The sequence below is a fragment of the Vicugna pacos genome, chromosome 12 (assembly GCF_048564905.1).
Source record: "Vicugna pacos chromosome 12, VicPac4, whole genome shotgun sequence".
NCBI classification, from domain to species: Eukaryota; Metazoa; Chordata; class Mammalia; order Artiodactyla; family Camelidae; genus Vicugna; species Vicugna pacos.
In genome coordinates, this window is record NC_132998.1 from 63,633,147 (window position 1) to 63,658,508 (window position 25,362).

At 47.9% G+C, this 25,362-nt stretch overlaps 1 protein-coding gene across 3 annotated transcripts in view; it reads left to right on the top strand.

Moving 5' to 3' along the window:
- PPARA (peroxisome proliferator activated receptor alpha) overlaps positions 1 to 25,362 on the top strand; it is a 65,099-nt gene that overhangs the window by 24,648 nt on the left and 15,089 nt on the right. For all 3 annotated transcript variants that reach the window (XM_072973705.1, XM_072973707.1, XM_072973706.1), the window contains exons 3-5: positions 18,785 to 19,033; positions 22,335 to 22,495; positions 24,618 to 24,756. In XM_072973705.1, coding sequence (XP_072829806.1) covers positions 18,826 to 19,033; positions 22,335 to 22,495; positions 24,618 to 24,756 — 508 coding nt within the window. In that variant the 5' untranslated portion in view covers positions 18,785 to 18,825. The remainder of the gene's footprint in view (positions 1 to 18,784; positions 19,034 to 22,334; positions 22,496 to 24,617; positions 24,757 to 25,362) is intronic.

Sequence of the window (25,362 nt, forward strand, 5' to 3'; positions counted from 1 at the left end):
TATTTAGGAGTATATTGATTAATTTTCAAATATTTAGATATTTTCCTGTTGTCTTTCTGTTATGGATTTCTAGCTTGATTCTATTGTGATTAGAAAATATACTTTGTAAGGTTTCTGCTCTTTTAAATTGGTTGAAGTTTAATGACTCAGGATATGATCTGTCTTGGTGGATGTTCCATGGTGCTTGGGGAAAAAGTATTCTGCTCTTGTCAGTGGAGTGTTTTATTTATGTCCGTTAGATCCTGTGGGTTAATTATGTTGTTCAGCAGTTCTGTCACCTTGCTGAATTTCCATTCAGTAATGTATTGGTTTCTAAGACAGAGGCGTTAAGTCCCCAACTATAATGGTGGGTACATCTATGTCTCCTTTCAGCTCTGTGACAGTTTTGTTTCACATAATTTGAGAATTTATTTTGGGGACATACAAATTAGGATTGTCATGTCTTCTTAGTGGATGAATCCTTTTATCATTTTCTGATTCCCTTTATACGTTTAAAAGTAATCTGTTTTAATAGCCGATAATGTTCTTCCTTTCATATTTTATTCAGCACTCATTAATCCTAACACTGTATCAGAACTGTCAACAATATTTTATGTGAAATTTTGATTATATTATACCCTCTAAGATTCAGAATGAACTTTGAAGGTACAAACTATTAGGTGTAAAATAAGCTACAGGGATGTATTGTGCAATGTAGGGAAAGTAGCCAATATTTTATAATAACTATAAATGGAGTAAACTTTTAAAAATTGTGAATCACTGTATTGTACACCTGTAACTTACATAACATTGTACACTTCAATTTTTAGAAAGGACTCTGAACAGTCTTACGTAGTTTTGATAAACAAGGATATTGGATCGACCTCAGTGTTAAGTGTGAGCAGGGGTTGGAGTACATGCAGGAGGTATTTCCGAAGCTTGGGCTGATACACAGGAGCTGTGTCAGGTGTCCTCAGGTGTACATCCAAGGACACGTATCAGAATCTTGGATATTTACCCGAGGAGCTATTGCAGAATCTCAGATACAGAGCCAAGGAGGTAATTAGATTTGGGGGTATATACCCAAGAATTTATAACAGGATCTCAGGTTTATTTCCGAAAAGATGTATCAGAATCTCAGATGTCTACCCAGCGAGGCTTAGCAGGTTCTCTAAGGAGGGGGTGAATTCTTAAAGTATAGTCTAATAATTTATTTACTTTTACATTTAAAGCAATATTAAAGGAGAATATGTGATATTTCTATTAATCAGAAGGGGACATGGATTTAAAAAGATGGAGAAATAAGGGTTGCGACCTCGTAACCAACTTATTCTATGTGTGTGAAAATGACTAGCTTCCACTGTCCAGGATGGAATGACAGGAACCGATTTACTCTCCTGCCAGAGACAACCAGGAATTCAGACAAATGTATGAAACAATGTTTTTCAAGACATTGGACATCAGGCAGTGAACGGCACTGATGGTTGTGAGGTGAAAACCAACGAAGTGAGAGATGTGACTTGAGAGAGTTTCCAGGCTGTGGTGCAGGGAGGGGAGCCCAAGCAGAGCATGGCAGGCACTCTAGGTTGAAGAGATGGGGCTGAGGGCCTAAGGAGACTTGAGTGCCTCGTGTCCCCAGGGCGGGGTGCCAAAGGCGAGGACTCTGGAGGTCTGCTAAGTGCCAGTGTCCCCAGGGCAGGGCGCCAAAAGCGAGGACTCTGGAGGTCTGCTAAGTGCCAGTGTCCCCAGGGCGGGGCGCCAAAGACGAGGACTCTGGAGGTCTGCTAAGTGCCAGTTGGTGCAGGCATGTGAGTAAAACTGCTTGAGGCCAGGAAAAAACCATCTGAGAGGATTAGAGGAACAGTGCCCAGCACTCAGACTGGGCCAGGAATAGTGCCTGGCACCCACATGGGGCCAGGAACGGTGCCCGTTGCCACCTGCCAGTCTGGAAAACCTCATGCTTCACGGGGAATTGTGTGGAGTGCTCAGAGAGATCTAGCCTCAGTGGGGGGGAATAATTGCACTAGATTGCGTGTGGCTGTGGTCCTGCCTGACGAACCTCCAAAATAAGACACAAAAGGATCTTCTCCAAGTATTTGAACTGCATCCCAGAGCAAAGCTCAAGAATATTTACAGGAAAACAAAACTATCCAGCACTGAACAAGGTAAAAATCACAATATCTGACATCTAATCAAAGACTGCTAGACATGCAAAGAAGTGGGAAAAGAGAACCCTTATTGGGGGGGTGGAGAAAAATCAATGAATTGAAACCTACCCAGAACTGACATATATATTAGATGTAGCAGATAAGTGCATTAAAATAGTTATTATGGTGGTATTTTACATGTTCAAAAAGTTAAGTAGATATATAACAAAATATACAAATTGAACTTCTATGCTGAAATCTGCAGTACCTGAGATTAAAAACACACTGGACAGGATTAACAGCAGATTAGACATTGCAGAAGAAAAGATTAGTGAACTTGAAGGCATAGCAGTAGAAACTAAGATGACACACCCAGAGAAAAAAAGAATTTTTTAAAAATGGAAAGAGCATCAGTGAACTGTTGAACTACAGCCTAATATACATACAGTTGGAGACCTTGGTGGGGGAAAGTGCGGGACGGGAAAAATATTTGGAGAAACAATGGGGTCAATTCATTGGGATGTTTAAACAATTCTAAAAGTTTATGCATCTAATAACAGAGCTTTAAAATACGTGAAACAGAAACTGACAGAATTTTAAGAAGAAACAAATACAAATTATAATCAGATAATTCATGAAGCAAATACAGAGAATATCAGCAAGGATGTAGATTTGAACAATTCTGTCAACCAACTCGATCTAATTGGCATTTTTATATAGAATACTCTTCCAAACAGCAGAGGGTACATTATTTTCAAGTGCATGCAGAATACTTACCAAGATACATCATGTTCGGGGCCATAAAATGAGCCTCAATAAATTTTAAAAGATTCAAGTCATATAAAGTAGATTCTCTGACATAATGGAATAAGTTAGAAATCCATAACATGAACATGAATTTAAAAGTCACCAAATGTTTGGAAACTAAATGACATGCTTCCAAATAACCCATGTGTCAAAAAAGAAATCAAAATTGAGGAGGGTATAGCTCAAGTGGTAGAGAGCATGCTCAGCACACACAGGGTCTTGGGTTCAATCCCCAGTACCTCCTCAAAAAATAAATAAGTAAACCTAATTACCCTCCCCCCAAAATAAATAAAGAGCAATACATTAAAGAAAGAAATCAAAGAAGAAATTAGAAAATATTTTAACTGAATGAAAATAAAAATAACATAGAAATCTGTGGGATCTGCTCTAGCAGTACTTAGATGGAAATTCGTAACACAAAACACCTATATTAGAAAAGAAGAAGGGATTCAAATCAATAACCTTAAGAAACTAGAAAAAGAAGAGCAAGTTAAACTCAGTGTAACCAGAAGAAAGGAAATAATGAAGATCAGAGTGAAATCAAGGAATAGAAAACCAAACACAACAGAGAAAAATCAATGGAACACAAAGCTGGTTCTTTAGAAGATAAATAAAATTGATAAGCCTCTAGCACGGCTCATCCAGAAAAAGAAGAGAAGACACAAACGAGCAGTATCTGGAATGAGAGAGGTGACATCGCTACAGATTGTACAGATAGCGAAAGGATAACAGGAAAATACGATGAATGCCCTGCCAATAAATTTGGCAACTCAGATAAGAGGGATAAGTTACTTGAAATATACAGATCTCTAAAGCTGAGTTAAAGAAGTACTAGATTACCTAGCTGTGTGTCTGTTAAATAGAGTTTATAGTTAAAAATCTTTCCACAAAGGAATCTCAGGCTCAGATGGCTTCACTGATAGATTCTACCAAATATCTAAATAATACTCGTTCTGCACAAAATCTTCCCCAAAATTGAAGAGGTGGGAGTACTTTGCAATTCATTCTAGAAGGCAAGCATTAATCTGATGTCAGACCTAGGTAAAGGCATCACAAGTAGCGAAAACTATACACCAACATCCCTTGTGAACATAGATGCAAAAGTTCGAACCTGCAGTTTAGGACATGGGATCAATGAGGTATAATAAGAATGTTACAGCAGAGCCAGATGTTCAGCCCAGGAATGTGAGGGTGGTTTAATAGTCAAAAATTAATGTAATTTGCCAAATTAGCAGAATGAAGAAGAAAACCACTTATGATCGTTTCAGTAGATACCCAAAAAGCATTTGATAAAATTCCATATTTGTTACTAACAAAAATCACTGGTTTCTACAAAGGTACAAAGGCAATTCAGTGGTGAAAGGCTGATCTTTTCAACAAATGGTGCAGCACCACTGGTTCTCCACATGCCCCAAATGAGCTTCGATCCATATACTCACACCATATACTCAAAAATTAACCCAAACAGACCACAGATCTAAATGTAAAGTCTAAACTATAAAATCTTCTAGAAGAAAATACAGGAAAAAAACTTTCTAACCTTGGACTAGGGAAAGATTTCATGGACATGACACCAATAGCAGAATGTACAAAAGGGAAAAAAATGATGAGTTGGACTATGCCAAAATGAAAACTTCTGCTCTTCAAAAGACAGTTTTGGGAAAATGAAAGTGCAGATTATAGACTGAGAAGAAATCTTTGTAAAGTGTAAGTCTGATAAAGGATTCATATCCAGAAAGAAACTCAGAAAATTCATCTGCAAGAAAATAACCCAGTTTTTAAAATGGGCAAGAGATTGGAACTGGCGCTTTACCAGAGAAGATCCGTGGATAGCCAGCCAGCATGTGGAACCTGTTCAGCATCATGTCTGTGCGAATAAGCCCGCAGCCCCCATCCTAGCATGTCCCAGCTTTCACGGGGGTGGTGTGATACCACTCACGTACCCGTTAGAATGGCTCAAAGTAAGAGACCGACCATACCAAACATGGCCCCATGATGTGGAGGGAGTGGAACACTCATACACTGCTGGTTCGAATGGAAGACAAGTAAACACTTTGGAAAATAGGTTGGTCGGTCATGTCTTGAAAGGTGAAACACCAGCATTTAATCCAGCACCCCACGCCCCGGTGCTTAGCCACGGGAAAAGAAAGCGTGTGTCCATTGCAGAGACCGGCCCATGGGTGTTTATAGCTGCTTTATCTGCAGTAGCCCAAACTTAGAAGCGATCCAGATGTTCATCCAGAGGTGAATGGAGTATTACTTTGCAATAAGGAGGAATGAACTGTTGATATGGGCAGCAGCATGGATGAATCTCAAATAATTCTGCTGAGTGAAAGCAGCCAGACGAAATGAGTATATACTGCATGATTCTGTTCATAGAGACCTCTAGAAGATGCAAACTAACATGTAGTGACAGAGAGCAGATACGTAGAGACGGGGGCCAGGCTGGGCACGAGGAGGAGATTGCAGACGAGCAGGAGGAAGCTTTGTGGGGTGATGGATATGTTCACTGTCCTGATGGTGATGGTGGCTTCACAGGTGTAAACATATGTCAAAACTTGTCAAGTTGAAAACTTTAGGTACAGATTATTGTATGCCAATTCTACGTCAAGAGAGTGGGCTTAAAACAAAAGAAGACAAAATGATTCTCTCATAACTGGCACTAGAACTGTAGCCTTGGCTCTGAGGTCTTTATCTAAGATTCAAGTGGCCCAATGTGAAGACACTTACAAAAATGACTCCACTAGTGGAATGAGTAGACAATTCTCCACTCAATGTGCAAACATTTAGGAGCTTGAGTACTGGGAATTCCAGGAATCCTCCACATTTCATTTTGCCATTGGTTTAAACCTCCAGTCTTCATTTTAAAAAGAAATTAGGACAATACTGGTTTGGTTTTTTTTTTCCCCCGATCTCTAAACTTTAGTATAGAGACTCTAGCTAAGAATTACGTTCACACAACAGAGCGTCTGCTCTTAACGCAGATGAACTGGGAAGGGAAAACAACTTGCAGGTAATTCAGAAACAGATTATCAAATCTCCGAATCCTAATAGTTGAGCTGTGACACTTTAGCACTGGGAGGTGCAGTGCAGTAAATTATACTGAGGATTATAGCATGGTGGTTTAGCGGCAAGGACCAGAGGCTGGCTGGCTGGGTTCAAACCCAGCTCCACTGCTTCTTTGACCCTGAGCACATGGCCGTCACCACCGTGTGCTTCAGTTTCCTTCTCTGTAGACATATTAACAGTGCCTCCCTCATGGGCTTGGCATGTAATAAGGACTCAGGAAGTGTTATCCGCCATCACCCACAGCAACAGAATCTCTCATTTAGGGCAGTGTCTTGTCTCAATGGTGGCCAATGGTGACAAGGCCCCAAAGTTGGCCCATGAAAGCGTATAAACCCATAACAACATGATGCAGATGAAGTGCAGGCTATTTTCAACACTCACTGCCGTCAGATGTCTAGAAAAGGTGCCTGAGTTGAACTGCACGACTCCATAAAGACACACGCTGGCTGGTAGTTACCCCAGTACGAGGGAAGTACCAGGTGTTACGGGAGGGGGAGATTCTAGAGTCTCAGAGACAGTCACTCCACTGCAAGGATAAACAGGAACTTCCCCGCTCCCCACACGCTGGGTGGCTCATCTGCACGTGGACTCCGTGGGAGTCACCTTCCCTCCCGCTGGGACGGTGCCGACCCGCAGTCTTTTGCTCCCGGTGCCGCTGCTGAGGGACGGCAAAGCTTTCCGGTAGCTGACGTTTGCCACGTGACGTCTTTGCTCCCTCTGAAAACTCGCAGGGTCTGGGAGGCTGCCCTCTTTGTCCGGAGCGTTCTGGGTTTCCCAGGGGCCTGCCTTGGCGCGGGTGCGTAGCCATCCGTTCTGTCGGGCCCCTGGGAATCGACGGCCTCCGTCTCTGAGGCCCGTCCTTGAGCTCGCTCGTGGATAACTTCCCCTGCGGTCGCCTCACCTCCCTCGCTCCAGGGTTTCTTCGTCTGGGCGACTCTCGCCTCCCGGCCTGGTCCCCTCACTTTCTCCTCCGGCTTCTCCCGCGTCCGTCTCCGTCTTTCCACTTTTGCTTCTGGGAGGCTACGGCCTTTGCCCCCGAACACTTCCCGCACGCTTGTGGTCGTGTCCAGAGGGGCTTCTGGTCTCAGGATGCTCCTTTTCACTGCAAATTCTTCTCCTCTTTCTGAGGATATTAACGATGTTTCCCCTGGCTTTGTCGTTTTCTTCCTCCAGTGTATTGTTCCCTCTAAGCTGATTTTTATTAAAATTTTTTTCTTTAATTAAAAAATTTTTTAAATTTCATTTTTGAGGGGAGGGGTAATTAGGTTTGCGGGTTTTTTTTTTAATGGCAGTACCGGGGATTGAACCCAGGACCCTGTGCATGCTAAGCAGGCCTTCTGCCCCAGAGCTATAGCCGCCCCCTGATTTGTCTGTTTGTCTGTTTGTCTGTTTCTTTCGTGTTAGAGGCCTTCCTCAGAAGTCTGGTATTTTGGGGGGGTGTCTAGTTTTAAAGAGAGGAACTATAAAGCTGACTGAGGCTGTGGGCAGAGATGGAGATACTCATTTTAGACGTCCTTTCCGAGATCAGGCTGGGCAGGGAGGGATGGGCTCCTGATGGGCTGGTCATTGGTATCTTTAAGTCTCCCTTCTGAAGTGGAAGATATTTCCAGATATTTCAATCCTCTGCTTGGGGGGGGGGGAGGGAGAGAGACCTCGAGCCCCCAGGGTTCCGGGAGGGAGAGGAGAGCAGGCTGGGGTGTCCGCGTTCCAAATGCACACTCGTGCTGAATCCCCTTTGCTGTGGCACTCTGCCTCCGCCATGCCTGCTGGCCGCCCGGTGCGCATCCCGGTTCCCAGTTCCCAGCGGCTGCAGGAGCATCCAGTTCCTGTGTAGGCGGATGGGGGAGAGGATTAGGGCCGCTGCTCAGAGCTGCTGCCCGCCCTCCTGCTGTAGCCCCAGATGTGCCCCTGCCTGGCCACCCGGTCCCCCAGTTCCTGAGTGCTTGGACTCTGCAAGATGAACCTCACGGTTCCTGCCGTTCCCAGAGTTGGTTTTGCATCTCTGCTCCGTCCTCTGCCTCCATCTCCTTTCCAGCCTCCAGCTGTTTCTGCCCTTGTCTCCCTGCCCCTGTCTCCTGCACGGATTTATACCTTTTGTTTTTAAAAGCTTTGCAAAGGGGATGCAGAAAAAAGTGAAATTAAGTGCGTATGATTCACCACGCCATCTCAAAATCTTCCTCTCTTTTTATAGATAAGAAATGGAGGCTCAGGGACTTTGTAAATTAGCTCATTGTTACACGACTCATACAAAGCGTTGACAGTTTCAACTGACTCCAGAACCTACACTTCCTAATCATGGGGCCAAGATGAAATTTTGAATTAAAAAGAAGGTTCTGTAGCAAGAAAGATACATGCACCCCAATGTTCACAGCAGCACTATTTACAACAGCCAAGATGTGGAAGCAACCTAAACACCCATCGACAGATGATGGATAAAGAAGCTGTGGTATATTTATACAGTGGAATACTACTCGGTCATAGAAAAGAACAAAGTAATGCTATTTGCAGCAACATGGATGGACCTAGAGATTATCATACTAAGTGAAATAAGTCAGACAGAGAAAGACAGACATCATATGATATCACTTATATGTGGAATCTAAAAAAATGACTTATATGTGGAATCTAAAAAAATGACTTATATGTGGAATCTAAGAAAATGAACTTATTTACAAAACAGAAAGAGACTCACAGGCATAGAAAACAAACGTAACGTTACCAGTGGGGGGAGGGTGGGAAGGGATAAACTGGGAGTTTGGGACTTGCAGATACAAACTCCTATATATAAAACAGATAAACAACATGATCCTACTGCGTAGCACAGGGAACTATACTCAATATCATGTAGTAACTTCTGATGAAAACAAATATATATGCGTGTGTGTGTGTAACTGAATCACCACACTGCACACCAGAGATTAACAACATTGTACATCAACTATGCATCCATTAAAAAAAAAAGTGTTCTGCAAAGCTGAGCTTCTGCTTAATTTCTGAGTGTGGTGACTGGGTTTCTCCTGTGAAACCCTGCAGTCTCTCCGTCTGCAGTCCTCGGCGCTACCTCGGCGCCTGTCTTCCGGGGCGATTACTGGTGAACGTGCTTTATCCTCCACTATTCCCCCAGCACTTGGGAACTCCTTAAGAATAAGAGCTATGTCCTAGTCAGCTGTCTCCCCAAAATGCCTAATGCAGGCTGCACACAGACCAATAAAGCCAAGGAGAAACCGTCGGTTGGTGGCTATAGAAATGGGTGGTAATACTGTAGGTCAGTTGCCTAAATAGAGGTCCTGAAGAGGAGAGGTCTTTTCTTTCCCCGTCTCGCTATCCTCCTGGAGAAGGATGAAACCAGTGGGAACAGTACACTACTCCCCCAGGTTTGGCTTTTTCCTTTCCTGCGGCTCGTTGGCCGGAGAGCAAACGCACAGGATGGGGATGGGTTGCATCCACTGGAAAAGCAGAAGGCAGAAAACGCTGAAGACCTGATACACGCGGGCGTGCTGAGCCTTAGCGTTATGTATGGAAGTGTCCATAGACGGCTTTCACGCTGCGGGCAGTCGCGCCCCGTCAGCACAGCTGTTCTCCTGAGTGCGTCTGTGGAGGGGCCGGCTTCCCAGCCGGTGCTGGGGGCCGAGGGGCGCGGGAGGGCCTTTCCTCTCTCTTCAGAAGCGTCTGGAATTTGCCGTTTCTCATCATGTCGGGGACAGCGGGAGACCGCTTCGTGCTGAGTTCCCTCGCTTCGGAATTCTGTGTCGACCCTGTCGCGCTCTCCCATTGCTGCTCCTTGTCAGACTCTGAAGACAAGGGAGGGTGTTCAGGACGTGTCTGCTCTGGCCGAATCCATCCCTTCGATGTAATCTGAAAACGGAAGGGGAACGTTGAAGGAGAAAGGCTGGAAAAGGGACACATTTCTCTATCAACTTTATCAAATTATAAAAACAAAATTAACCTCCGGGATAGAGAACTGCACCAGAATAATTCTCTTGGTTACGCTTGGTCTAGAGCAAATTTAGAATTCTGCTGAGTTGGCCCTTAGAAGTTAAAAATAAAGGGCAAGGGTCTTTGCTCTTTCCCTTAAAACTGGTACTGCTCTTTTTTCTGAGATGCTCTCCTGGGGAGAAATACATTCCTGGGCGGAATGCCATCGGTCAACATTCAGTCATCTGCTTCCTGTTGTCTCATTTTTTTTCAGTAACATGAAGTCCTTCGTAGTCTCAGACACATGTTCTTTGTACTCATAGAATCGAATATAAATGTTACCTCCTTTTCCCTTCCCTTTGTGGTTCAGCTCGGTGCATCCAAGGGGGTGTTTTGTGCAGTACATTTGAATAAGGCTCGGTCTTCTCTCTGAGGATGTGACAGTCTGGGGAAGACCAGCCAGGCAGAGGGAAGGGCGTGATCGAAGCATCAAGGCAGCGGTGGGCGGGGGGAGTGGGGATTCTCAGAAGGAATGACGGGGGTGATCGGACACGTGCCCGGGGCTCCGCAGACGCTTGGGACGACCTGCACATGGATGCTGTTGACCCCGATTCAGCGTTGCTGGACTGCGCTGCGGCTCAGGTATCCAGGGTCACTCAGAGCCGTCTCGCCCTCTCCCCGAGGACAGGCCTGCTTCTGCCCTGGGTGCTGCTGCTGCTGCGAAGCGTGCAAGGTGATGTTGTTGACATGGTCAGCACCTCCCGGAGGAGGAGAGGACCTGCACAGGGGCCGTGTGTCCCTCAGACACCGGGACCCCGTGCACGACTGGATTAGTCGTCCTTCTACCTCCACAGGCTCTCTCCACCCTGGAAACCCGTTCTCCTCTTTATATTCCAGATTTCGTAGATGTCGCCTCACCCCCCAGGTCCCTAAGCCAGAGAGCAGGTTTATCCCAGGCTGTGTCCCAGTTCAGTCAGCTGCCAAAGTCAGCTCCCGAGGGTGACGCTACCTCTTACAGGGGCAGTTACTGCAGCCTCATAAGGAGTCTTGATGCTTCTTGTCTTGTCTCCTTTACATCTTTATGTTTGGGGTGTTTTTTGTTTTTGTTTTTTTTTTGGCAGGGAGGTAGTTAGGTTTATTTATTTTACCGAGGGTACTGGGGATTGAACCCAGGACCTCGTGCGTGCTAAGCATGTGCTCTACCACTGAGCTATACACTCCCCCTGTCTGGTCTCCTTTAAATCTAGATTTCACCCTGCTGCCGCGACAGTCCTGAAGCACATCTCAGCACGCTGCGCTCTGGCCCAGCGCCCCTCCATGACTCCTCTTGCTTCCAGGGCAGAGTCCACACACTCCTTAGCATGAGCAGTAACGCACCTTGACCGGCACTGCCAGCCTCTCCCACGTCTGCATCCTCCTCCCACTTCCCCCTGTGCTGCATCAACAGTGGGGCTCCCCCCTCATCAGAGGCAGGGCTCATTTCCCCGCCCTGGGACATGAGCTTCCTCCTGACATGCTCTGACCCACAGAGTGTGGCTGAAGTGACGTAGAATTTACGTCTTGCAGTTTCTGCACTCACTCTCTTGGAAGATTGGTGCACCTGCAGAAGCCTGGGCTGGCCTCCGAGAGGACGAAAGCCCCCATGGGGAGAAGGGGCCAGCCCACCGCCAGCACCCACCTCCACCAGCCCTCCAGCCACGGCTGCCAACTGGCTGCAGAAGACCCGTCCCGCTGAGCCCAGCCCAAACTGCTGACCCACAGAGCTGTGAGCAAATTGTAGCAGTTGTAGTTTCGAGTCACTGAGCTCTGGGGCTGTTGGCCGCGTGGCGACGCGGAACTGACCCGGCTGTCCCGGAGTGGAACGTCCAGCCCTGCTCAGCCCCTTGCTCAGTGGTGTTCCAGGTCATCTCTGCATGTGGACTGTGCCCTTTTCATAGAAATGCCCCTTACCCTTCTTTCTGTCATTTTTTTCTGCTGCCTTTCTTTCCAGTCACCTTTTAGGATTCAGCTTGGGTGTCCCTTCCTTTACGGAGCCTTCCTGGACCCTCAGAACCCCCCGTGACGTCACGCAGCCTCCCCGCCACTTGTTAATTTCACTGTCTGCACCTCCCAACTGCATGGCGGCTTTCCTCCCTGCGCCCCTGCATATCCTCCTGTCAGTGGGGCCAGAACTACCCACCCTGGCCCCCCATGGGACCCACTAAAGCCAGCAGTGTGGTGACTGTTACCGAGGGGCTGGCCCCAGGGGTGCTCAGTGAATACTGTCTCCCTCCCTGCCCTGTTCCCGGCTCCACACCCGCTGCCCTGGGGCTGTGGGTCCCTGCAAGGTGTCCTCCAGGGGAAGGCACCATCACGAGCTCAGGGGGACTCAGGGTTCGTGAAGTTCGTAAGACATGGTCTCCCATCCCAGCGGTGACCACCACTTAGCTCCCGGAGGCTCAGCCTTAGCACGTCTGCCTGTTGCGTGTCTGATGTGTTTCTGCCAAAACCCAGCAGGCCCTCCTTGTTGGGGAGTGTGTCCTTCAGCGCTGCGACTGTCGAGGCCCCTGGTCCTCTGTTGCTGCTCCATCGTCTGGCCCTGGTCATCTCCGCTGCTGCTGGTTCCGTCTATACTGGGTCAGAGCTTTTGTGTGATGAATATGAATTTCATTTCCGCTGACTTTTTTTTAAATTCCTTTTTCACTTTTTAAAAATCAGTTTTATTGTATTTTTTATTTTGTTTGTGTTGGGGGAGAGGTAGTCAGGTTTATTTATTTTTTCGCGGCGGTACTGGGGACTGAACCCAGGACCTCGTGCAGGCTAGGCATGCGCTCCGCCGCTGAGCTCTGCCGTCCCCTCCGTCGACTGTCCTTTTTTGTGGCAAGCTTCTCTCTCAGGTTTCACGGCGCTGACGCTGAATGTATCCAAGTTGCAGCTTTGTGGATTTACTATCCACAAAGGTAAGCTGACATTCAGGAACGGGAAGCCTGTTTTCAGGACAATGGGAAGGCGCGCTGGGTTTGCAGCGGCTGTGACATGCACTGTCCCATCGTGTGACCTTCGTGTAAAGCTGCAGGGCGTCTTCTCGGAAGGGCTGGGAACGTTCCTTCTGTGCCTTTCAAGGTAAACGTGTGAAGTCTCCCAGCCGCTCTTCTGGCCCCCACTTCCACGTGCCAAATTCTTGTGGTTGCGAAATTTCAGGCCTGCGGCATCGTTAGGAAAGATCTGGACAGCTCCAGTCAAACCTATGCTGAGTGCAGACGGTTGATGATGTGTTTGATTTAACTCATTAAAATACATAGTCTGGGGGGAGGGTCTTGCCCAGCATGCACGAGGTCCTGGGTTCAATCCCCAGTGCCTCCTCTAAAAATAACCCCCCTCAAAATTAATAAATAAATAAAATTTTTTTTAAATGAAATAAAATACATAGTCCCTCATCTCCTTACCATTGTTTACTCCAGTAGTTTTTCCTTCATCCTAAATGTGTTTCCTAGGCATTTTCTATACTTACTTGGTTAACCTGTTAATCATTATGCAGGTGGTAATGATTAATCTGTTTCAGTGAACTTCTGGTGCTGGGTGAAGGTGCAGAGGGCTTTTTAGCATTCTTTTGTTTATTTTGAAATGTTTTAAATCCCAGCCCAACAAGTTAAGCCAAAAAGCGTCTAAATAGTATATGTAGTATCTAAAAAATGTACAGGGAAGAATAAAGAATCTGACAAGGTAGTGAATTAGAATTGGTGGAAAACAGACAGAATTCTTTGTCTGAGAGCTGCTTATCTGCTACATAAATGGTACTCCTTTGACAAAAGTCTTGTCCCTTTAAACCACTCAGTGAAGTCTGATGAGACTTAATTTAGCAAAGGAAGACGTATACAGGTTTCTCTAAGGTGGCATCGTCAAGCATGGTGAGCAATAACCTGAGAGGTTTTGCAGTACAGTGAGAACTGAACGCAGGAAGACACAGTAGCAAAGGAATGAGAAGACTGAGGTTTGTAACCATGTATCTGGACCCTTGGGAGTCAAACGTAAGTTCCGAGGATGAGAATTCCTGCCCAGTTCCATTGGTTCTTTTTTCTTGACTATCTGATTTCGCAGCCTGTAAACATGTTTTGACAGTGAACTGTTATTTAATAATTTAAGAGGACCTTTGCAGAAGGTCTTCGAGGTCCAATGTCAGGGATGCAGAGATGGGCAAGATACAAAAATGCCCTCGGGAGCCAGCCAGGAAGTGATTTCCCTTAGTATTTTACTTCCGTCAGATGGTGAAGCCTCTTTACTCTTTCCTCCAAGCACTTGATTTGTTTTATCTCAGGACACTTCGTCTGCTGCTTCCAGGGCAGAGTCACACTGATGACCCGTCCACGCCTTGCTGAGCAGTTGTGTTAAGTGCCGGTTGGCTGCGCGGGCCGTGGGCACAGTCCTCTTCCTCGGGACACAGGTGTTGATAAGCAGATCCCTGCCCCGTTTGCAGCTTGCTTTCCTGCCGACTTGGATCTTGTCATTCGCTAATATGCTTAGATTTCTTTTGTTTCCTCTCTCGTGCTTTGCTTTTAAGTCCCCACAATGATTATGATTCACTCTGCAAATTTCTGATCACTTTCCCAAGGTAGACCCACTCTGACTTCTGTGCTAAGTGGCCTTACGTTTTGTGGTCTTTCACGCACTGACCGTGTGTGCCGTTCTGGGTGATCTGGGCTGTAAAGGCTGATGCAGAGCGGGGATGAGGCCCCAGGACCTTCACCTGGGGAGCAGGGAAGGACGTCGTGAGCCTGCGTCTTGTGCCAGCCTCAGCCGAGCTAGAGGAATGGAAGTGGAACTCCTGCAGCATCGCAGGATTGGGCCGGAAGCATGGATACAACGGTTAGCAGAACCTCCCAGGAGACGTACAGTCCAGTGGGGACAAGTGAAAATTTCCAGCACCGTGAATAATGAGGGCTGTGTCAGAACCGGCCCGAGGTGCTGGGGGAGCCCAGAGCAGAGTGTGCCGGGCCCTCCTTGGCTTCGCAAACTCAGGGCTTATTACGCCGTTAGCAACTCATTTTAGCCTGATCTTCCGGTTGCATCATCTAAGAGTTGGTGATGAGGAAGATTCCTTAAAATTAAGGTTAACAATTAATGGTAAAATTCTTTAAAAAATGTTTTTAAAAAGAGGGCGGAGGTTGTAACTTAAGTGGTGGAGCCCGTGCTTAGCATGCATGAGGTCCTGCGTTCAATCCCCAGTCCCTCTATTAAAACAAACAAACCTAATTACCTCCCCATTAAAAAAATATTAAAAAGAAAATTCTTCCGGTGTGTTCACCTGCCCCGTGTTTGGGTGACATAAAGCCACTGTAGGATCCTCTGCCCTTCCCTCCTTCCTTCCTTCCTTCTTTCCCTCTTGCCTGTATCTTTCCCCCACAGTGTTCTGTAGTTTTCACGTGGCCTGCTTCATCATTCTCAAAGAAATGTTCTGACTCCTAGGTGCTCTGCGGAAGGCAGACTGGTAGCATCACGTCTGAGTTTCTGACACACAGAATGCGGCTCTAACATCTAAACTGGGGGGGAAAGAAGGTGCACCGAGAAGCCGAGCGGGTTTCAGGATTACCCAGGAACGGTGGGATCATACAGATGCCGCCTCTGCCCGACCCAGGCCTTACTTCCTTTCCTCAACAGCCCTCTGCCCTTGCCCTCAGCTCTCTCTGCTAGGAAACCAGAGGCCTGTTTAAGGCCCACCTGCATCCTCTCCTTATTTCTCGCCTCCTGGGCCATCCTGGGAGCTGCTGAGAAAACAGGTGGCTTGTGGTGCCTCTTCCTCCCTCCAAAGCACTGGGGGACGTAGGACATCGGGCACAGGACACAGTAACTGGCGTCTGGTTGCCCGGCTCCATGAACTGGGCAGTGGCTGTGTTCTGTGAGTTTTAGAGACAGGGATTTCCCGGGATCTCCTGGCTCCTGGGCAGAGGTGACAGCAACGTTGGGGGAGCCAGGTGCCGGAGCCCGCCAGGAACCGCAGGCCGGCGGGGCTGGACGTGTTCAGCTCTACCCAGGGGACGCATTCAAAGGACATAGTCCCTGATCTGCTCTGGCTGGAAGCAAGTGAGGCCAGAGTGTCCAGTGATCTGTGCAAAGGCCGGTCCTCCGGGCGGAGTTCACGGTGTGGCCTCACTCCGGAGGGATCGTATGAAGGTCTTCGTGAACAGGAACTGATGTTTCTCTACATAAATCTCAGGTATCAATTTCAGGCAACTGGAAAGTAAAATGATAAGATCTCGGATTCCCTGCATGTGATGACAAGGACACTAACATCCTTTTGTCATCAAAGATCAGTTGCCCCCATTCTGAGGCTCCCGGCTGGAAGACAGAATATTTGCAGGAATAAAAGGCGGCTGTCCACGTTGAGAATATGATGAGATGGAAGAGGTGGCAGTCACGGCCCCATCGGTAACACAGCCTCTGCCCGGCTACCGGGTATTTATCAGGCTGAACTTCACGGTTACGTTAGTAAGTTAATGACTGCAGTTGGAAGCAGTTTATAAAATATCTTACTTGCCATGGGAAGAAATCTTCCTTCAATTATGATGAAGAATAAAATATAGTAGGAAAAAAATGCCCAGATTCACAGCCCAATTACACTAACAGATTCTAGAGGAAGTCTTCTAAGTCTTATGGAAGGTTCATGATTCTCTTTTATTTTTCCTTGTGTGTTGCTGTCGGCTGTGGCCACTTACTGTCAGAATTCCAAGCATGGGATGTGAATTTCACCAAAGACATGTGAGCTGTAGCCACTTTTCATTTCCAGAGGGAGCTGCGATTCATTCATCTTTGCACTTAAAGCTGCTGTTGACTTTCAGCAAGGCTGAAATGGGACGTGTTTTTACGCAAGTGCATTCTGTGAGTTTGCTTTGGCGGCGTATTCTCAGTCCGTCAGAGAGCCTGGCCTTCTGTGGTCTTGGCAGGGTGGCAGCCACCTTGCGGTGAGCCCTGGCCGCTGTTGCTGGCCTGCACCTCCTCTGGTCCTGTCCCAGGTGTGAGCTGTGGGCTTCATTTCAGATAGGAAAATAGTTCCAGGGCCTAAATGTCACCTCGTCAGCCTTGCTGGCAGTGAGTGACTTGGCTGGGCCTGGGGGGGGGGACCTGGAGCAGAGCCTCGGGAAGGCAGGGACGGGAGGGCAGTTCAGGGAGGTGGGTCTGGGCTTAGGCGCAGAGAACAGCACAGGGAGGTCTGGATGAGGCGATGGCCCGGTGCCACTGGTCACCACGGGGGTGGGGGCCGGTGACGAGGGCGAGACCGAGGAGACACGTCAGCAGGGCCCGTGTTGTGCGGAGGACCCTGGGCATGAGTCTGAAGGTCAGCGGAAGTGGTTTCGGATGTTTGTGCCAGAGCGTGAAACCAGCCACTGCGGGAAGAGCCGCTGTTCTGACTGTCCCTGCACACGTTTGCTCCGGCTGCCGTAACAAAGTGCACAGACTGGCCCTTGAACAACGGAAACTTCTTTCTCGTGCCCCTGGAGGGTCCAAGTCCAAGATCAGAGCGTCAGCAGCTCTGGTTTCTCCCGGGGCCTCTCCCCTCGGCTGGCAGGTGGCTGCCTCTCGCCGTGTCCTCGCGTGGTCGCCCCCTGCCTGTGCGCACCCCTGCCGTCTCTTTGCGTGTGTCCTAATTTCCTCTCCTTGGAGGGACACCAGCCACATTGGATTAGGGCCCTGCTAAAGGCCCTCATTTTTTTTTAATTCTTGTTTTTTGCTGAAGTGTAGTCAATTTACAATGTGAGTTTCAGGTGTACAGCAAAGTGATTCAGTTGTACATACGCATACATTTTTTTTCAGTTTCTTTTCCTTTGCAGCTCATTATAAGAAGTTGAGTGTAGTTCCCTGTGCTGTACAGTAGATCCTCGTAAAGACTTCATTTTAATGCAGTTGCCTCTGTATTATCTCCAAAGACAGCCACATTCTGAGGTCCTGGGGGGCTAGGGCTCCCACATACGAATTTGGGGGGACACAGCTCAGCCTGTATCCGCAAAGAAAGCGTTCTTCTGCTCGCTGGTGGAAACAGGCTAGTGCTGTCGGGGACTGGCCTGTTTAGATGTTTTTAACTCCACGATGTTCTTGTCTGGCGCAGTCATCTTTCAGCAGGACCTATGTGAGTCACCCACAGGTGCACGGAGGACACGGAATATTGCTCCCAGTGTGCCCGCTGACCGCCCTTCCCTCTGCTCTCCCCAGACCCCTAGCTGAAACACACTGACCTGTCATTCCTAGAAGTACCCGCCTGCTTCCCTCTGAGGCTTTGCACCTGCCATTCGTTTTGCTGGAACCTCCCCCAAGACATCTGTACAGCTCCCTCCCTCATTCCCGCAGGTGTCTGCATCCCTGCTCCGCGAGGCCCTTCCCCAGCCTGCCGTGCGGAGCCGTGTCCACTCCCCTCCTCACGCCAGCATCGCTGTATCACCGTCAGACATTCCAGATGTGTCCCCCCCAGAAGGGGTGTTCCTGGACAAGGGGGACTTCGTGTCCTCTGCTGTTTTTTCTACCTGGGATACGACGGACTGAGCTCAGCACGTGGTGTGTGCTCGGTGACACAGGGGTGGCCTCCATCCTAATCAGCTCCGGCTCCTGAGTTATTTTCTTGTTTAAAGATTTTTATTTTCTTGGTGAGCTTATCAGGAGTCAAGCTGAGGGGGGTGGGCATAGCTCAGTGGTAGAGCACATGCTTAGCATGCATGAGGTCCTGGGTTCAATCCCCAGTACCTCCATTTAAAAAAAAATAGCCAAGCTGAGGAAAGGCGGCCAACAGGGTTACTTTTTAGGTGGTCAGTTCAGGTGTGTCTTCACCGAGCAGTGATGCTTCTCTGCGGGGAAACCGCCGTCCCTGTGCGCCCGTTTCACCCGTTGCGTCTCTGTCGTCCCAGGAGGCTGGAGCCCACCCTGAGGCCAGCCCCGTCCCGCCAGGATGGTGGACACAGAGAGCCCGATTTGCCTCCTCTCCCCACTCGAGGCTGATGATCTGGAAAGCCCATTATCCGAAGAATTCCTGCAGGAAATGGGCACCATTCAAGACATCTCTCCATCCATTGGTGAGGACAGTTCCGGAAGCTTCAGCTTCACAGAGTACCAGTATTTAGGAAATGGCCCAGGGTCAGATGGATCCGTTATTACCGGTAAGTGTGCTGTTTCCCAGAAAGCTTTATTTCGAAATGTTTTTTCCACAGGGAAAATTGTCGTCTTTACCTGGAAAAGAAGTCACCTCTTTCTGCACGGAACTCTTCAGACATGATAAAGCATTACACCCAGAGCCCCTGGGCCTTGAGATTTTTGGGGTGTGTCTTGCCTCTCACAGTATGCCTTCTTTTAAAAGCTGTACAGAAGTCAAATAATGCTTCATATTCAGCTAAATGCCCTGAGTTTATAGCACTTTAAAGCAGAGAGACTCCTGCTGTAATAAAAATCCCTCTCTTTTATCGGGAAATGTACATGAGCCCTCTTTCTACTGCCTTCACTGCGCTCAGAACCACATCCGACATCAGGCGAGGTGGATGCAAGGAAGTAACACGTGGGGTCCACCCAGGTAACCTCACTGGGAGGGAGGGAACCATCCTTCGAGGCAGCATTTAACCCAGCCCAGGACGCTGTGCTGTAAATTGCACCCTTGACTTAAAGGCAGCTGCATCTGGGGTGGACTTGACTCCACCGTGCTTCTTGGCCACCGTGGGTCTTACTGGGACTGAAGAAGTCGGATTCAGACTCAGGAGGAGCGGTTGCGCTTGGCGTGTGGTTGTTGACTCTGAGTTTGGACCATTCGGGCTCTCTCGGGAAACAGAGAAGGCTCTCCGTGCGGCGTTTGGTGAACGGTGTCCGTGTTCTTTCCCCTCCTGGGCTCCCCCGCGTCAGGTTCTTGGTCTGCAGCACGTTTCCCCAGCTTGGTTCCTCCCGTTCCGTGAGGACGCTGTTCACGACTGGGCGCTGACTTGGTGACGGTGGGAAAGGGGGCACCTCCCCTCCCTGGGAGCCACGTTCACTGGTGAACCCGTGTGTTTGGACCAGCTGCTCGAAACCCTGCAGGTGTGCGGGGGATGGACTTTTTTTTTTAACCAATTTAATGGAATGTGTCTGTTTTTTTTATCAGAGGCCATACATCGTGAACTTTGTTGACGATGGATATTTTTGTATTTACACAAATATTTTTGAGTTTTGTTCTGGGATGCAGTTAAAGCACTCGGAGAATGTTGATCCTTGCAGGTCCTGTGGTTAAGCTTTGTTAGATGGGGCCATAACAGTGTTGATTCTAGAGGTAATTTTGTTCCACTTCTGAGGCAAAACCCTTTTGAGTGTGTTCCCCAGTGCCCTAAGGATTTGGAGCTTCTCCATCATGAGTGGTGGTCATGGGACTGCCTCTGAGTCCTCAGTCTTGTTCCCTCTGAGTGTTTCAGAGTATTTCAGTGTATACTAACCTATGTATATACACGTCTGTGGATTTTTTTTAAGCATTTTATTGCTTCATCTCTTTTTTCCTCTTTTTTGAGAGGAGGGTAATTAGGTTTATTTGTTTGCTTATATATTTATTTTTAGAGGAGGTACTGGGGATTTAACCTAGGGCCTCGTGCATGCTAAGCATCTGCTCCACCACTGAGCTATACCCTCCCGCAGCCCCCGCCTGAATGTTTCTGTATGTATCCATCTGTCTCTATGTTAAGGTAAATGTAGGTTCAAACAGATGTCTGCGACTCTAATCCACCGCTGCCTGGGTCATCCCAGCCTCCTCCTCCTGCTTATCTGTGAGTTTAGACTCCAGCAGTGAGAGACCTGGCCGCCCCCATGCACCGTCCGTTTAATTAGTTGTCCATTTCGCGTGTACGTGGGTAGTGGCCTCAGCCCTGTGGGAAGCAACTCAATCAGCTAAGGACATTGTCCAGCTGCGGTTCCTTTGCCTTTGGTCTCACAGGCGCCACTCGTTTCTGAGGTCACTTAGGTGAGCATCTTTGGGGAAGTTTCCCGCAAATGTGTCGTACATTTGCGATATAGTCAGGTTGTAGGGTCACATTCTGCGTTCCATCCTGGGATCCTTGGACCTCCTAAGTTATTTTTGTTCATTTGTACACATTAAGGTTCACTCTGGTAAAATTCTGTGGATTTTGACAAATGCACTGTGTTGTGTGTTCACCATTACATTTTCCTATGAATATTTTTACCACCTGCAAAAACCCCTGTGTTTCACCTCTTCAACCCTGCCACCCCCATCCCCGCTCCAGCAGCTGACCTTTTCACCATTGCTACAGCTCTTCCTCTCCTAAAATGTCAGATATTAGGAATCACATAGGCTGTAGTGGCCTTTTGGACTGGCTTCTCACCCGCTGAAGCATCTTGATTGCTTCTGTTTTTGGCAATTAAGAATAAAGCTGCTGGAAACATTCAGGTGTAGGTTTTCGTGTGGACACACATTTTCAAGTCCCTTGGGTAAATATCTAGGAGAATAATTCCCTTAAGACTGTTTTGCTTCCTAAGAAACTGCCAAACTGCCTTCCAAAGTGTCCGCACCATTCTGCAGTCCCACCTGCAGTGAACGAGTGTTCCTGTTGCTCCACATCAGCGCCAGCACTTGGTGGTGTCAGTTTTTTGGATTTTAGCCATGCTAATAGATGTGTAGTGATGTCGCATTGTTGTTTTAATTCACAATTTCCTGAGGACCAGTGATGGGCGCATCTTTCCACGTGCTTCCTTGCTACCTGTGTATCTACTTCAGTCAGGTGTCTATTCAGGTCTTTTGCCCATTTTTTAAGTGAATGTTTTGTTTTATTACTGTTGAGTTTTAAGACTTCTTTGTGTACTTTGGATACAAGTCTGTTACTGGATGTGTGTTTTGCAAATAGCTTCTCCCAGTCTGTGGCTTGCCTTTTCATTTCCTTAAGTGTCTTTTGCAGAGCAGAAGTTTTTAATTTGAAGAAAGTCCAATTTTTTTTTTCCACAGATTGTGCTTTTGTGTTGCCCACATGGATTTTTATACTGTATTTGGGTGCAGTTTATTGAGTTGACAATCACAAAAGGGCTGGAAGGAAAGAAGCAAGGAAAAGCTAATGAGGTCTGTGTAGGACATGTTGGTTTTTCACAACTAAGAATAAAGCTGCTGTGGCCAGTCGTGTGTAGAGGCTACATGTAAAGCGGCCTTTTCTGCAGGGCCATGATTTAGTCACTTTCATTTTGTTTAGTTTTTTATGGACCAAATAGTAAAGTTGTCTCCTAGTCAGGGAGCCCCTCGGCTGGGGGAGCTTCGGGGCTGCTGGAGTTGCAGGAGCACAGCGGGTGTGGGCGGGCCAGGGCAGGGCTGACTCCGGGTGGGAGCCCTGCCCACTGGCTGATGCCGCCCCACCAGATGCCTCACACGTGAAATCATACCCTCAGAAGCCCGGTTGCGACATCAGATGGCACGGCCGTGAATATTCATAAATCCTCCCCTTCTGTTCTTAGACACCCTCTCCCCGGCTTCGAGTCCCTCGTCCGTCACTTACCCCGTGGTTCCTGGTGGCACTGATGACCCTTCCAGCGTAGCGCTGAACATTGAATGTAGAATCTGTGGGGACAAAGCCTCGGGCTACCATTACGGAGTCCACGCGTGTGAAGGCTGCAAGGTACAGTGGGCCTGGACGGGGAGAGAGGTGGCCTTTCAGGGGCTACATGTGGCTCCGTTTATTTTATACCCATACGTTGGTCATTACTGAGAAATGCTGGAGCTGTAGACCAGAACTGACCCAAGGGACGGATTAATTTCTCCCTTCGGAAAGTCCAGGGCACATTTCTGGACTGTTTGGGGGTTTGGGGGGAGGGTAATGAGGCTTATTTAGTTAGTTACTTGTAATGGCGGTGCTGGGGCTTGAACCCGGGACGTCAGGCATGCTAAGCACGTGCTCTAGCACTGAGCTTCACCTTCCCCCTTTTTTATTTTTATTTTTTATTTAAGCAACTAGTCTATCTTTTGAGCTTTTGAGGGGTGGTGATTAGGTTTCCTTATTTATCTGGGGGGGGTTAGGGAGGTGATTAGCTTTATTCACTCTGATGGAGGTACCAGGGATTGGACCAGGACCGCACGCATACTAAGCACATGCTCTACCACAGAGCTGTCCCCTCCCCGCTTCGCTGGACTGTTTATAAATGACTTAGAGAAATGTGTTCTCTAAAAGAAAATAAGCCACATTAAGAATGATCCCTTCATTTCGGATGCGAGGCCACAGAGCCCACTTCTTTTTGCCCACTTTCTCCCCCCAGCCTCATTGGAAGGTCCGGGAGGGCAGTGGTTTTCACTCCATCAGTGATGTCAGGACCCCGCCGCACATAGCGGCGAGGACCAGACCTGGCAGAACTCCAGCTCCCTCCCCAGCTGCTCCCGACCCCTAAACTGTCCTTCCTGCATCGGGGGCCTGTTCACCCGAACCACAACCACAAGGCCCGCAGTGTGGGGGGTCAGGCCATGTCCTCCAGCATTGCGCCCACCAGATTGCTGGTCCTTCCCGCCTGACGGCGGGAAGGACTACGTGTTCTGTCCTGACACTCCCAGGATCATCGCATGGTGTGGGCGCTCGTTCCCGCAGTTGATGCACGGGAGCTCCAATAATCTGAACATTTGGTTAAAATCAGAAATCTTTCCTTGCTAATGCTGGAAGTGTTTCCAGCTTTGGGAAGATGTCACAGCCTTGAATGGTAGGCCGCGAAAACTGCACTCTTGGAACACCGACACTGCCCCTGCCAGCCTGGCCTCGGAGGCCTGGTCCACAGCTAGAAAGGGCCACGTTCGCCAGGGCATCTCTGCATCCTGACGTTTGAAACTCTCTCTTCTCAATCCTTCTTGTAATCCCACACGTTCCTTGGCCACGTGACTTCAAAACCCAGATAACTGAGCAAGTGCAGACAGCAGCCTTCCTCCTACGTTCCCCAAGAAAATGCTGTCCCCTCTCCTGTGGGCCGTCGGACCTGCAGAGCAGAAGTACAGAGGGTGCCTGGGAAGCAGTGAGGGACTGGCCCAGTATAAACCCTTCACAAGTCTGCCAACCACATACCTTTAGAAAAGCTACTTGCAAGGGGCAAAGGTAGAGCTCAGTGGTAGAGTACCTCCCTAGCATGCATGAGGTCCTGGGTTCAATCCCCAGCACCCCCATTAAAAAATAAATAAATAAACCCAATTACCTCCCCCACTGGAAAAAAAAAAATACCTGCAAAGCAGTCTTTTCTGCAGGGCCAGGGCTTCATCACCTTTGTTTGCTCTTGGTTTTTATGGGCCAAGTAGTCAAGTTGTTTCTTACTGGGTAAAGTTAAAGATGCTTTTAGAAAGTAAGAAAATTGTTGACAAACAACTGGCCTCCTTTTCTTCTATAATCTACATCTTCTAGATGTAGATATTCTCTTACAAAAATCCCTAGAACATTTTGGTCACCAAGGTGGATCTGTCCTCTGAGAAGAGAAAGTCACGGTGTGTAAATCTTAGCAGGGTGGAGTCACTCTTTGGGAGACTGTCATTGCGTCTCCCCCGGCCAGGTGAGGACAGATTGAAATCACTTTGAATTTTGGTTCATTTTATTGTTTCTCATTTTGCATGTAATGAAATTTCAAATTTTCAATTTTCCCTAATTATATCAGAATTTTTAGAAGAACTATTTCTGTCCAGTTAGTTCATTTTAAAAGACACTAAACGCACAGCAAGGACTGACGCTGACTCGGTGGTGGTCCACATTCTTTAACCAACGGCATGTTAATCCGCAGGGATTCTTTCGGAGAACGATTCGGCTAAAGCTGGTGTACGACAAATGCGACCGGAGCTGTAAGATTCAGAAAAAGAATCGGAATAAATGCCAATACTGTCGTTTTCACAAGTGCCTTTCGGTTGGGATGTCCCATAACGGTAGGTAAGGTTATCCATCGCATTCCCGGCCCGTGCCTCAGTGCACCTCCCTTGTCGGGTCGGTATGGACGGTATTTTGAATGAACACCGATACCCAGATCGTTGTATAACATGATAACCCAAGAAAGTAAGTCTCCAATAGCAGAGATCCAGCAGAGCCCTTGGAGTCACGGCTGGAAACTTCAGGTGGTCAGACTTTGATGTAAAGTCTGACGCCGACCGGGAACCACCAGGCCGGCTCGCCGCTCACGTCGCATACAGGCCGCGCCTGCTGTTCCTGTCATTTTACCGTGTGACGAGTTTAATTGTATTTAATCGTCCCCTCATTTTAGAGCATGCCAGTTACTCCCTGAGGGTAAACTGAAAATAATTTGTTCCCACAAGCTGCATGTTTACCTTCTGGGAAAAGGAAAGGGTATTATGTAAAGCCACTCTAAGGCCCACTGTCGGCTCCTTGGCCTCAGGGGTCAGTTCCCTTGTACCTTAAGCCCATCCTGCTGTGACGTGAGTCATGGGGCTGCCCTTCATTTTAACCCTTTTTAAAAGTCCAGACATAGGGAGTCCGGGTGTCATCCTCATCCCTTCAAAGCAGCAGGCTGAATCATC